This window comes from Barbus barbus (assembly GCF_936440315.1).
Source record: "Barbus barbus genome assembly, chromosome: 50".
Taxonomy (NCBI): Eukaryota; Metazoa; Chordata; class Actinopteri; order Cypriniformes; family Cyprinidae; genus Barbus; species Barbus barbus.
Genome location: NC_136728.1, coordinates 1,802,677 through 1,814,427, shown reverse-complemented (window position 1 = coordinate 1,814,427; position 11,751 = coordinate 1,802,677). Strand labels below are relative to the sequence as shown.

At 37.5% G+C, this 11,751-nt stretch overlaps 1 protein-coding gene across 1 annotated transcript in view; it reads right to left on the bottom strand.

Annotated features, from left to right (window-relative positions):
• Positions 1-299: 299 nt before the first annotated feature.
• LOC306867936 (beta-2-syntrophin-like) overlaps positions 300-11,751 on the bottom strand; it is a 25,809-nt gene continuing 14,357 nt past the window's right edge. Inside the window, exons 4-7 of the mRNA XM_079413889.1 lie at positions 11,733-11,751; positions 11,430-11,626; positions 6,386-6,564; positions 300-1,822 (exon numbers count right to left, since the gene is read on the bottom strand). The exon at positions 11,733-11,751 is cut by the window's right edge and continues 124 nt beyond it. Coding sequence (XP_079270015.1) covers positions 1,730-1,822; positions 6,386-6,564; positions 11,430-11,626; positions 11,733-11,751 — 488 coding nt within the window. The 3' untranslated portion in view covers positions 300-1,729. The remainder of the gene's footprint in view (positions 1,823-6,385; positions 6,565-11,429; positions 11,627-11,732) is intronic.

Here is an 11,751-nt window from a genome sequence, read left to right as displayed (position 1 = left end):
ACACATACAGTATATTTTTGAAACCATTTCCATGTATATATTTATATTCATATAATTTATATTATAAATAAATTTAATATATAAACATACAATTTTTCTAAAATATATACATGCATGTGTATTTATATTACAAATATACACAGTACACACACAAATATATTAAACAAAAATGTTTGTATGCGATTAATCGTTTGACAGCACTAACACGGTTTCATAGTTAAGACAACGTACGTCCTCAATAAGCAGTAATAATGTGACAGAACATAATATCCAAACCTATAATCAATAAATACAGCAGAAAGCATCACACCTTTCATTTAATGGACACTCCAGAAGAAACAAGGTTTCCACACAAGTAAAAACTCTTTTTTTCCTCTATTTTGAAATATTTATGATATTAGTATGTACAATATAGACTATAAAAGTTTAAGGGCACTTAAAGCGTCAAAGAGGTTGTACGTGTGGTCCTTGTGCAGATACATTTATTTTTGCATTTCACTTGTGTAGTGAGCTTTATGCTAAAATAAAGACATTGTATAGAAATATTGCTTCTGTTAAGCTTGAGCAACGGTTATGAAAAAATGCAGTTCATCTCATTTTCAAAACGTCATTACCTTCATATATTGTTCGTATTCTAAACTACGGCACTTGTGACTGAAGTGATGGGTTAATATAATGTGCTCAGTTTGCATTACATGCAGCACATAAAAAGAGAAAATGTTAATAAAGAGTATATACTGATGCTATATTGATAAACAAAACATACACACCATGACAAACCACATATCAGTGCTAAAAACGTGATGGCCCCACACATTTCACGACCAATAAATCTCAGACTTTTCCAGTCTTGTCTGATAACTGGACTAGGATTATGAAAAGCCATTTTATAAAGATTGTACTCACAAAAAGCAAAGTTCTTCAAAGCTACATATAACCAGAAAATATATATTGGCTATAGAAATAGGACTTTTTCCCCATGACTTATTTAATAATAAGTTTTCATTAATTTCCTTCACATTTCCAAGCCTGGAAAACAGAATTTTAAAATTCCCTGATATTTCCAGGTCTTTATGACAGAGGGAAGCCTGTAATAAAGACTAAACACTCTTCTAACGCTGATCAAGACGCATTAATGTACTACAGCAGAGCAAATACAAATCAAGGCCTGGAGCAGGTTTGGTCATAAATGTGGAAAAAGCATTTCTTATGACATGTAGAGCATAGATAAACTAATAAAATATTAGTTTTTCAAAATATTAGTTCAACTGAATCAATCCTATTCAATACCTTCTAGAGTTTTAACTTTAAGGAGGTTATTTTTGGTCAGTCGCGAGGGAATGTATTTAAAGCTTCATTTTCTCCATCTTTGCATTCAAATGACATTCATTCAGATTATAATACAGATGTAACAGTCTTTGCCATGCGATACATATAAACATAAATACAGGCGAGTTACGTGAGAAACAAACAACACAGATAATACTAAAATAATATGTTCGCTTTGGTTACTCTGCAAAGCGTAAGCCTGAAAACGACAGTAAAAGCTTGTTGGCTCTTGATGAGAAGGCACAGCTGGTGTTCCTGGGATTGATTTCTGCTTTAGAAAGCCACACACAACAAATGTGTTGGCTAGAAGAGAAGTACACTATGAAAACACTGCTTGAGTAAAATACTAGCCGGCAATAAATCAAAGGAATACATGAACCTCCATCGTTTCCTGCTGATTCTATGTGAGCAGTCCCAAACGAGCCAGTTTGGCTGAGAGAAACGAATGAAGCACAAAGACCACCGGCTTCGGCCCCGAGTGAAGCTCAAACACCTGCAAGACAAAGAAAAAAACTGATTATGATCAAAACTATCCACCTAATGAGCCTTGTTTTTAATATTACGGAATGGCTATTTAAAGTGCAAATAGCCCGCCTTGTTGGCAGAGGCTATTCACACTGACTCCACCCACCAGCGTGTGATTGGGATAGTCGTCACTGAAAAAGAGCTCATTTCAGCATCAGTTTCAGTGGCGTAGATGGTAAAGCGCATGCATTTTGACACGATCAACCCAAGTTCGAATTCGCCTTTTGCCAAACTTTTTTCTCCCTTTTCAAATCTCATATCGCATCAGAAATGCATTTATTTTCAATAAAAATTAAGGAAACAATCAAAAAGTTGAAAAAAGTATTGGGTAGGGTTTGGGTAGGTGTAGGGAGGGCTTTGTCCCAATAAATGCCCCATCATCTATTCAATAACTTGAATTATAACTCTAAACTCAGTACGTTAATTGTGCTAAAGTGGAATTATACATTAGGTACACTTTAAATATTTAGCATTTAAAGCCCGATATTATTCAAAGATCATACAATCCTTATCAAAAAGTGACATTAAAACACATTTTAGGCTTGTTATTAATAAAAGTGCATTGTGCACAAATGTAATACTGATATAAAAATTATAATTTAACTTTATTTGGAGTAAGTCTCGGGTTATCCGTCAGTAAATGTTAATAGATTTGAACTATACTTAGTATGAAATACATATATTTTAAATTAGGGCTGGGCGATAATTATTGCGGTATAATTTTCCTCAAAACAATATGAAGAGTTCGATAAATGTTCAATATAATGTTTATGCGCCAAAAGCGGAAATCAATAGGCAATTACGTACTGTTTTATAATGTATTACGATACTGAGGTGCAGATAATTGCCACTATTTGCAATAAGTAGTATATAAACAGCAGAAAATCTAGCTATTTTAACAATGCTCGCTAGGAAAATATGCTATTTGCACTTAGTGTACATAGCCACTGCCTTTAAATTATGGGAGGCACTTCTGATTTTTCCACTCAAAAAGACTATATTAAATCATTTCAAATCATACGATTGCTCTACAAATAATCCTTATCCGCCACTTTGACTAAATGGGCTATACATTTACGTTTGGTATATTTAATGTGCCGTGATATAACGACGATATCTATAGAATAGCTCTTTTCAGCTCCTCCTGATTATTTTCATGTTTCCTTTGTATCTCGCTGTAAGTAAATGAAAAAAACAACAAGTACTGTGCATCCGTGGTCTGCTCTCCCGATTTAATTTACGATATAAACCATGAATAATTTGCTGGATCGCACCAAGAATCTTTCATATTTTTCTCCCCAAATCCTTACGTCTCTTTCCAGGTTTGCTTTCACATGGATGCTGTAAAAGGTAACTTATGAAATATAGACATATATTACTATAATGATATTTAACACGTCTGTAATATTGCTGTGGATTTAGGAGTTATTCATGGTATGCTAAAAGTAATTTGTTAATGCTTTTAAACTTTTTAATGTTCTTTTAATGATCGATGGTTGAAGGGTGAGTAAAATGGTCACCTCATTGTACCCATTTTTTGAAAATGCTGATTATTGCATTCATAGAGCGAAACTTGCTGATTGCCCAAGTAATATATTTAAAATATATATATTTAATACTAAGTATAGTTCAAATCTATTAACATTTACTGACAGATAACTCTAGACTTACTGATATAAAAATTATAATTCAACTTTACTTGGAGTATTACATTTGTGCACAATGCACATTTATTAATAACAAGCCTAAAATGTGTTTTAATGTCACTTTTTGATGAGGATTGTATGATCTCTGAATAATATCGGTCTTTAAATGCTAAATATTTAAAGTGTACTTGCAGTAGTTCCACTTCAGCACAATTAAATAGTATGTCTTTAGTTGGACTTCAGCACTACTTCAGCACAATTAAATAGTATGTCTTTAGTTGGACTTCAGCACTACTTCTGCACAATTAAAGTGCATTAAGCACTAAATTAGTTGTTCCAATTTTGTAGTCTTGAAATATACCAGTTTAGTATACTAAAAGTACAAATGCAGGGCATTTTATCAAGTACATAAATATTAGTTCAGTCAAGCGATTAATCGAGATTAATCACATCCAAAATAAAAGTTTTGGTTTACATAATATGTGTGTACTGTGCATATTTATTATGTATATATAAAGACACACACAAGCATGTATATATTTAGAAAAAATGTGTTAAATTTATATATTAAATATATTTACATATGATATAAATTAAATGAATATAAAAATAATATACATGTAAACATGTTTTAAATATATGCTGTATGCGTGTGTATTTACATATGAAGAGTTTATTTGCAAAAGCAGGTAACTCTGATTTTGAAAATTTTCAAAAATCATGTTTTTTATTGTGTTAGTTAGCTGGGGGGGTTGTTATTTTTTAACCCAGTCAAAATAACCCAACTGCAGTTTGATTGAGATTAATTGTAATGCACAATGAAATGACATGATTTCTGAGAATTGTTAAAAACAGAGTTAACCGTTTTTGCAAATGAACTCTTCATATACATAATAAATATACACAATACACACATATATTATGTAAACAAAAACTTTTACTTTGGATGTGAATAATCGCGATTAATCGATCTGACAGCACTAGTAAATATGAAAATGTATCTGTAGTATACTTAGCATCAGAGGTGGGTAGAGTACCCAAAAACTGTACTCAAGTAAAAGTAAAAGTACTTGAAGAAATATTTACTCAAGTAAAAGTAAGAGTCTGAATAGTTACTTGAGTAAGAGTAAAAAAGTACCGGACAAAAAAACTACTCAAGTAGTTAGTTACTCGCTACTTTGGATCATATACTGAATATAGTCTATTTTTATTTAGATATATAGATTACATTTATGTAATGGGTATGTGTATACACACACACAGCCGTTCAAAATATATATTATAATTATATATATATTTTTTTATGTAATTTATTTCAGTGATGCAAATCAGAATTTTCATCAGCCTTTACCCCAGTCTTCACATAATCCTTCAGAAATCATGTTGATTTATTATCAGTGCTGCTCTTTTTAGCTTTCTATTCATCAAAGAATACTGAACAAAATATCACAGGTTCCAAAAAATATTAAGCAGCAAAACTGTTTCCAACACTGGTAATAAATCGATATATTATAATGATTTCTGAAGGAGCATATGACTCCGAAAACTGGAGTAACAGCTGATGAAAATTCTGATTTGCATCACTGAATTAAATTATATTTTAAAGTAAATTAATTATGTATTATCCTATAACCTCTGACACTGAAACCTCTGAAAACGCCTCACATTACTGCTCTGAACATAACGAAACAGATGCATATTGATGGATCTTCTGTTCTGCAAAATGTAAACAAATGTAGCCTATATTTTTGCAAGCGTAAATATTGTAAAAATATGTATATTAATTGTGTCTAGAACAGGCCGCGCGCCGCTGCGCAGAGCTAATGCGGGTTCCGCGGGTGTTCATTTCATACTCTCTGACAACTTATTTAATGTATAAATTATACATTGTATTTAATGTAAGGTACATGTACAACAAACTGGTAATGTCATAGTGGTATCGTGGCCTATACCTGTGGAACAGTAGACAGCACACGCGGTGTTCATCTAATAAAGATCTATATAGCTCTAGCAAACAAGCCTTTGCAGATGTGCTTTCAACTGACTGTAGATCCAAAGCCACGTCTTCAGCGCTCTTGATGTTCTTAAACTCTCTGTTATCTGAGTGAGAACCGCTTCAGAGACTCAGCGCGTGCGGCAGGGAACTGAACCAATCATTCAAACTGATTCGCGAACCGATTCACTGGTTTGCCATCTGGTTTGATAAAGCCTTTAAACAGAATCGACTCAAAAGAATGAATCATTCGCGAACGGGCATCGTTCATTGCCCAGAGAAAAGTAGACGGCGCGTTTGGAATAAACCGAAGCATTTTTAACTTGTATTGCATTAAGATACAGTAACGAGAGGAGAGTCGCCCACAGTAACGAAGTAAAAGTACCGTTTTTTCTCTAAAAATATACTTGAGTAAGAGTAAAAGTACCCATTTTAAAATATACTCTAAAAGTATTAGTTACCCAAGTAAATGTAACGAAGTAAATGTAACTCATTACTACCCACCTCTGCTTAGCATGAAATAAATGTATTTCAAATGCATTTAAGTATATTTATTTTTCACTAAGTTGTTCACAGTGTAGATAGAAATTAGTCCCATAATTTGCGCAGTGTCATTGGGCATAGGAAAAAGGTGGATACAGGGATCCTGCTTATTTTGACTAATGATTACATAACATTTCTAGTCACTCTAGATTACGTACATTTTTAGAGACTACACAGACACACAAAAAAAGCTCTAAATAAAGAAATAAAATAAAATTCTGCAGGCTTTAATGAGAGAAAGTTTTATAATGTCAGGACCAACAGACTTCCATTCATTAAGGCCTCCAGAATTGTGTGTCCATCTCCTCCCATCGTCACAGGTAGAGATGATCGGTCTGGCTGCTCATACCATCTCGCCCTCAGGAGCGCCGAAGTCCAGGTAGAGGTTCCTGACGCCATCGTCTGCAGACATCTTGAGCCGCTCGTAGGGGAAGTGGAAGAGCACGGATTCGCCAGACTCCCGCTTCACAGTGAAGCCTCTGTCGTAGTGCAGGATCAGACGCACGTCTTGTCTGTTCAGCACACAGCCTGAGGAGCGCAGACAGACAGAATCAGAATGAGCTTTATTGGCCAAGTAGGTTTACACATACGAGGAATTTGTTTTAGTGACAGGAGCTCCACAGTGCAACAGAGAGATAGCGACAGGACAGGACACAGATAATAAAGAATAATATACAAATATCCAAATAGGCAATGATAAACACAATATATAATATAGACAATTGTGTGTGTACAGGTCTGATATGTGCAAATTTGAAATGAAAAATTAGATAAAGTAAGCAAGTGTGGTGAATAAATAATAGAGTTGTGTGTTCCGCGTTTTATTGTCATGTGTTCATGAGATGGATTGCCTGAGGGAAGAAACTGTTCCTGTGTCTGGTCGTTCTGGTGCTCAGAGCTCTGTAGCGTCGACCAGACGGTAACAGTTCAAAGAGGTTGTGTGCTGGATGTGAGGGGTCCAGAGTGATTTTACCAGCCCTTTTGCTCACTCTGGATAAGTACAGTTCTTGGAGAGTGGGGAGGGTTGTACCAATGATTCGCTCAGCAGTCCGGGCTACTCTTCTGAGGTCAGATTTGGTAGCTGAGCTGAACCAGACAGTTATTGAGGTGCAGAGGACGGATTCAATGATGGCGGAGTAGAACTGTTTCAGCAGCTCCTGTGGCAGGTTGAACTTCCTCAGCTGGCGAAGAAAGTACAACCTCTGCTGGACCTTTTTCACAATAGAGTCAATGTGAATATCCCACTTCAGGTCCAGAGAGATGGTGGTGCCCAGGAATCTGAATGACTCCACTGCAGTCACAGTGCTGTTCATGATGGTGAGTGGGGGGAGAGCAGGGGGGTTTCTCCTGAAGTCCACTATTATCTCCACAGTTTTGAGCGTGTTAAGCTCCAGGTTGTTAAGACTGCACCATACAGCTAGCTCCTTAACCTCCTGTCTGTAAGCAGACTCGTCACCGTCCTGGATGAGGCCGATCAGTGTGGTGTCGTCTGCAAACTTCAGGAGCTTGACAGAGGGGTCTTTAGAGGTGCAGTCGTTGGTGTAGAGGGAGAAGAGCAGTGGGGAGAGTATGCAGCCCTGAGGAGCTCCAGTGCTGATGGTGCGAGTGCTGGATGTGAATTTACCAAGCTTTACTAACTGCTGTCTGTTTGTCAGGAAGCTGTTGATCTTCTGACAGACGGAGGTGGGGACGGAGAGCTGAGACAGTTTATTCTGAAGGGTGTCCGGGATGATGGTGTTACAAGCAGAGCTGAAGTCCACAAACAGGATCCTCGCATAAGTCTCTGGTCTGTCCAGATGCTGCAGGATGAAGTGCAGTCCCATGTTGACAGCATCATCCACAGACCTGTTTGCTCTGTAGGAAAACTGCAGGGGGTCCAGTGATGTCCTTCAGATAAGCCAAAACCAGTCTTTCAAATGATTTCATGGCCACAGATGTTAGAGTCACAGGTCTGTAGTCATTAAGTCCAGTAATTTTGGGTTTCTTTGGGACGGGGATGATGGTGGAGCGTTTGAAGCATGAGGGGACTTCACACAGCTCCAGTGATCTGTTGAAGATCTGTGTGAAGATGGGGGCCAGCTGATCAGCACAGGTTTTTAGGCAGGCTGGTGACACACCATCTGGGCCTGGTGCTTTCCTTCTTTTGTTCTTTCAGAAGACCTGGCACACGTCATCTTCACTGATTTGAATTGTAGATGTGGGGGAGAGGGGGGTAGCTGGAGGTGTTAATGGTTGTGTGGAGAGATGTTCAGGGCGGGTGTGGGGTGTTTTTTCAAACCTTCAGTAAAAGACATTCAAATTGTCTGCCAGTTGTTGATTCTCCAGAGCGCTGGTGATGTCTTTCATTCCTTTCCACACTGAAGCAGGATCACTGGAAGAGAATTTGTTCCTGAGCTTGTCAGAATAATTCCTCTTTGCCTCTGATCTCCTTTTCCAGTGTGTATTTGGCCTGTTTATACAAGACTTTATCCCCATTTCTGTAAGCATCTTCTTTGGCCTGACGAAGCTGTCGGAGTTTTGCAGTGAACCATGGTTTGTTGATAAATGAAGTTACAGTCTCTGTGAGCTCGTCCAGATCGGTGGCAGCATTTTCAAAAACAGTCCAGTCAGTGAGAGAGAAACAGGCCTGTAAATAAAGGTTCTATTTCATTAGTCCATCTTTTAACAGATCTTAATACAGGTTTTGCAGATTTAAGTTTCTGCCTGTAGGACGGAATAAGATGAACCCAACAGTGATCAGAGAGTCCTAAAGCTGCTCGTGGAACAGAGTGATATGCGTCCTTTATCGCTGTGTAACAGTGATCCAGTATATTACTGTCTCTGGTGGGACATGTGATGTGCTGTCTGTATTTTGGCAGTTCGCAGGAGAGACTTGCTTTATTAAAGTCCCCGAGAATGATTAAAACAGAGTCCGGGTGTTGTTGCTCACTCTCTGTGATCAGATCAGCGAGTTTCTGTAGAGCTGTGCTCACGTGCTCTTGCGGTGGAATGTAAACACTCACGAGAATGAACGAGCAGAACTCCTGCGGCGAATAGAACGGCTTGCAGTTAATGAAGAGCGTTTCTAGATCTGAACAGCACATCTTCTTTAACACTGTTACATCTGTACACCACCTCTCATTGATGTAAAAGCACGTCCCGCCACCGCTCGATTTCCCCATTGATTCCGCGTCGCGATCTGCTCTGATCAGCTGGTAATTAAGCAGATGTAGTAAGCGATCCGGTATGTCGCCATTTAGCCAGGTTTCCGTGAAACACAGAGCAGCATTAGTTAGAAAAATCATTGTTTGTCCGGGAGAGAAGGAGTTTGTCCGTTTTGTTGGGTAGAGAGTGGAGATTTGCCAGATCGATGCTAGGCAACGGCATTCGAAATCCATGCTGATGAAGCTTCACGAGCTCTTTTCCCCGTCTGCGTGTCCTCCTGAAGCGTTTGATCAGAGCTACGGCTCCAACTACAATGTCCAGCAAAATGTCCGAATAGTCAAAATCCGGTAAAAGATTTTGTGGTGTTTTCTGCCGAATGTTCAGCAGGTCATCCCTGGTAAAACTGATCGTATTTGAGTAACAAAAAAGAAGGAAAAACAAACAAAAACAGTACAAACACTGAAGAGCAATGCACAATAGCTGCCATCTTAGTATTTTAAATGTCACAGACGTGAACCACCAGAAGCTCAACTCATCTGAATTTACGCTTTCTTAGCTGGCTGGAACTCAGGAAGGAAAGCTCTCAATATTTCCAACATTTCCTCCAGCCAGCTATTGTTACACAACACACAGGAGGAAAATACTTTTTTCCCCACAGTTGTCCTTTGCTATGTTTACTCAGATTACAGAACAGAAGAGAACTACACAACCTCCAACAGGAACGAATTTGGACATTTCGGTGAACAACATGGTGATAAAATGTGCTTATAATATTTATGGGCTTACAAATTTAATAGATATTAATCTTACAAGAACTGGAATAAAGTGTGACGTTATAAAGCATTCTAGTTGGTGCTTATCTTATCTTGAAGAAATTGGTAAATTACATGCAACAGATTAAAATTTAGAGATTAAAAACGGACTCATTTTATTGCAATTAGTATGATATGGTACTTTTCAGTCTTGAGTTACAATCAACCACAAAGAAACATTACTAAATATTACATTACTATGATTTACCCATATAGGTGCACCACTTACTGGTGTTATACATGTTCATTTGTGAATGAGGGCTGACAGTTTACCCACGGCATTATATTAAAGGAATATTCCAGATTCCAGCACTCGCTGCCTTCACTAGCAATTGCGTGCATAATGTTGATTACCACAAAAATTAATTTGGACTTGTCCCTCCTTTTAATTTTTTTAGGAAAAAAGCTAAAGTATAGCTATTTCAACAGTAGCCACGAGGCATAAAAAAATGCTTGTTAACATTAAAAAAAGAAGAAAAAAAACGTATCAACTATTCTTGTGGAAATTTTAATTCCGTATAATTTTTTTTTCTTTGTTTCCTCTGATAAGAATGATAAGAATGCTTAACATATACTGAACCTAGAATTTATTTAAAGTTTAGAAATGAGATTAGAAAGACTGCATCTCGGAGTAGCTAGTGCAGCTGCTATTATACATGACCCTGGAGCACAAAACCAGTCTTAAAATCGCTGGGGTATATTTGTAGCAATAGCCAACAATACAATATGGGTCAAAATTATCCATTTTTATTTTATGCTAAAAATCATTAGGATATTAAGTAAAGATCACGTTCCATGAAGATAGATTTCCTACTGTAAATATATCCAAACTTAATTTTTGATTAGTAATATGCATTGCTAAGAACTTCATTTGAACAACTTTAAAGGAGATTTTCTCAATATTTGGATTTTTTTTTTCACCCTCAGATTCCAGATTTTCAAATAGTTGTATGTCAGACAAATATTGTCGTATCATAACAAACCATACATCAATGGAAAGATTATTTATTCAGCTTTCGGGTAATGTATAAATCTCAATTTTGAAAAATGGATCCTTATGACTGGTTTTGTGCTCCAGGGTCACATGTTTATGAATATGCTCTGTAAAATTTAATTGAAAGCTTGCAGGGGTGGGATTTAAGCAGACTAAATGATTACAGAAGTCCTGCATATGTGACCAGAGATAAAAATAAAAATTTTGAGGTATAAACATGAAAAACATGTATTGTTCACAATAAGATCTATGACATGCATTTAGAGAACAGATAGAGCCAATTTTCATTTCATGCAGACTTTAAAACTACTCAAACACGCAGGACTTCTATGGACTTCCATTACGGGCAGGTTTGCTAAGGTAGGCCTGATCAGTGATGTTTCGAAGACAGGTGTATTAATGCAAAGGGTAATTATTTTTCTCCTCTGTATGTTCACACACACCTATGGAAACCTCTTTGATGAGCTCAGCAGCCAGATGTCCTCCCTGAACCATCGCGCGTGTCCATGTGGACAGATCCCAGTGTGTCTCCGCACGAAACACGTGAGACTCGATGCCCCGGCCGGTGCCTGTTCGTGTGGCGAACACCAGATCTCCACCCAGAGCCGGAGAGCTGCGGACGCTGCCCGAGTGAACCAGCCTGCAGACAGAAACAAACACTGCTCCTCAAACACCGAAGACAGAACAGAGCTCATTCAGCTTTGACTTTTACAGTGCATCAGGCTTCGCTAGAGTAAGGGTTTGACCGTGTGGCGAGCAGCGGGT